Source organism: Equus asinus, chromosome X (genome assembly GCF_041296235.1).
Source record: "Equus asinus isolate D_3611 breed Donkey chromosome X, EquAss-T2T_v2, whole genome shotgun sequence".
NCBI lineage: Eukaryota > Metazoa > Chordata > Mammalia > Perissodactyla > Equidae > Equus > Equus asinus.
Genome location: NC_091820.1, coordinates 77,637,022 through 77,639,319, shown reverse-complemented (window position 1 = coordinate 77,639,319; position 2,298 = coordinate 77,637,022). Strand labels below are relative to the sequence as shown.

General features: G+C 38.3%; 1 protein-coding gene across 1 annotated transcript; it reads left to right on the top strand.

Annotated features, from left to right (window-relative positions):
* The first annotated feature begins 1,338 nt into the window (after window positions 1-1,338).
* LOC139042801 (large ribosomal subunit protein eL43-like) lies at window positions 1,339-1,617 on the top strand. The gene has a single exon (XM_070503284.1). The coding sequence runs from the start codon at window positions 1,339-1,341 to the stop codon at window positions 1,615-1,617; it is 279 nt and encodes a 92-aa protein (XP_070359385.1).
* The last annotated feature ends 681 nt before the right edge of the window (window positions 1,618-2,298 follow it).

The window sequence follows — 2,298 nt, the reverse complement described above, 5'->3', positions numbered from 1 at the left end:
CAGTTAAATATTTTTGTGGTTGAATAATCTATTGAAAATTTGGTAGCTTCTACTGACAATTCTGGCTAAGAAAATGAATTGGATTGGGGAGTAAAAGTTCTCAACTACAGCTCAGTATTGACTTCCAGGAAGTGCACATCATGCTCTGACAGAGTTGATTTTAATGGGATGCCTAGATAGATTTATATTTTAACAGTATGTAATGAAATTGCTTAAGCCTTCATTACTGAACAGAACTGTGATTCATGTTGGCAAGTCACTAAGAGTTAGAAGGCAGAGAAATAGCAACCAGAACAATGACTATTTAATGTTTCAGTATATAGTATGAAGACATACTAATAATAACGATGATAGCTACTTTTAAAGCCAAGTGGCAGGGGCCGACCCGGTGGCGCAGCGGTTAAGTTCACATGTTCTGCTTCTCGGCGGCCTGGGGTTCGCCGGTTCGGATCCTGGGTGCGGACATGGCACCGCTTGGCACGCCATGCTGTGGTAGGTGTCCCACGTATAAAGTAGAGGAAGATGGGCACGATGTTAGCTCAGGGCCGGTCTTCCTCAGCAAAATGAGGAGGACTGGCAGTAGTTAGCTCAGGGCTAATCTTCCTCAAAAAAAAAAAAAAAACCAAGTGGCCAATAGGACAGCCTCTGGAGTCAGACTGCTGTGTTTAAATTTCTAGCTCTGTCATTTATTATGTGTGACCTTCGGCAATTTTCAATTAACTTCCCTGAACCTCAGTTTCTTTATCTGTACAATGAGATAATGGTTGTGACTACCTCATATGGGATATTGTTACAATTAAATGAGACAATACATGCAAAGCACAAGCATCAGTAATGCTCTGGAAATATTTGGCTCTGGATGTGAATGTAGGTTATAGCGCTATGCGTGTGCTTCTCTGTGCAGATCTTATGTCTCGAGAATGAATGAATCAATTTCCTTAAGTTTTATAGTATACAGAAAAACTCAGTTAACATGGTCTTCCTGTGACACTGCATGCTCTGACTTGTGCTGAAGTGATTGTTTGCTCCACATAAATGGATAATAGCCAGTAACATTTATTGAACACTCACTATGTGCCAGGAGCTGTTTTAAGAACTTCACGTGAATTAACTCATTGTCACAGCAACCTTATGAGGTAAGGTCCATATATCAGGTGAACAAACAGAAGCAAAAAGAAGTTACGTAATTTTTCTAATATTACACAGTAAGAAATAGAACCAGAATTTGAACCCTAGCAGCATATCTGACTCTAGAACTGATACTCTTAATCACCATGCCCCGTTGTCTCTCATTAAGAGTTTACTGCGCTCCTGGGCTCAAACCTAGTTTGTGGGGACATGGCCAAACGCACCAAGAAGGTCAAAATCGTCAGTAAACATGGGCCACTTTATGGTGCCTCCTTCAGGAAAATGGTGAAGAAGATTGAAATCAGCCAGCACGCCAAGCAAACTTGCTCCTTCTGTGGGAAAACCAAGATGAAGAGGCGAGCTGTGGGGATCTGGCACTGTGGTTCCTGCATAAAAACAGTAGCCGGGCATGTCTGGACCTACAACACCAGTTCTGCCATCACAGTGAAGTCTGCCATCCGAAGACTGAAGGAATTGAAAGACCAGTAGAAGCTCCATCATGTGAAACGTTGCTAGGCCTATAATAAATGGATTAATTTATGTAACAAGATTGCTTTGGTTTGTTGTTAATTTTATTAATTAGATGTTCTGATTTGCATTGCATTAATTTTGCTTTCTCAAAAAAGACTTGGAAATGGTTCTAATTTTTATTGGAAAAGCGTGCTGAGATAGATGGGTTATCATAGTTCAGTATTTTTTTTTCAGTCTTCAAATGATATATAAGAATATTAGCTTTACAGGTTAGGTATGTGTCTTAGCTTTTTTATAAGCCTGTTTCTGCCAGTTTGACTTTGAGATGCATTGGTTCAAATTGTGCAAAATTTTGTTCTTAAACCACAGTTAATATTTTTAAAAAATGTTTATAAAGGGTAGGATGATGTATACTGCCTCTTAACTTTTGGCGTCTTGTCTGACCACACATTGTATCAGCATCTTCAGAGAAAATATGAAACAATTCGAATTTCAGAACAGATGTTTTAAATATCTACACCATTCTCCATTTTTCAATTTGCACACAAGGATTCATAGGATTGAATTATTCAGGTTGATACAAATGGTCACACTAATAAAAAATGAAGTTACTTTGAGGAATTTTTAAAAAAGCGTTTATTGAACCCATTAAAATATTATACAATATTACAGAACATGTTTAACCAATTCAAAAGAAGA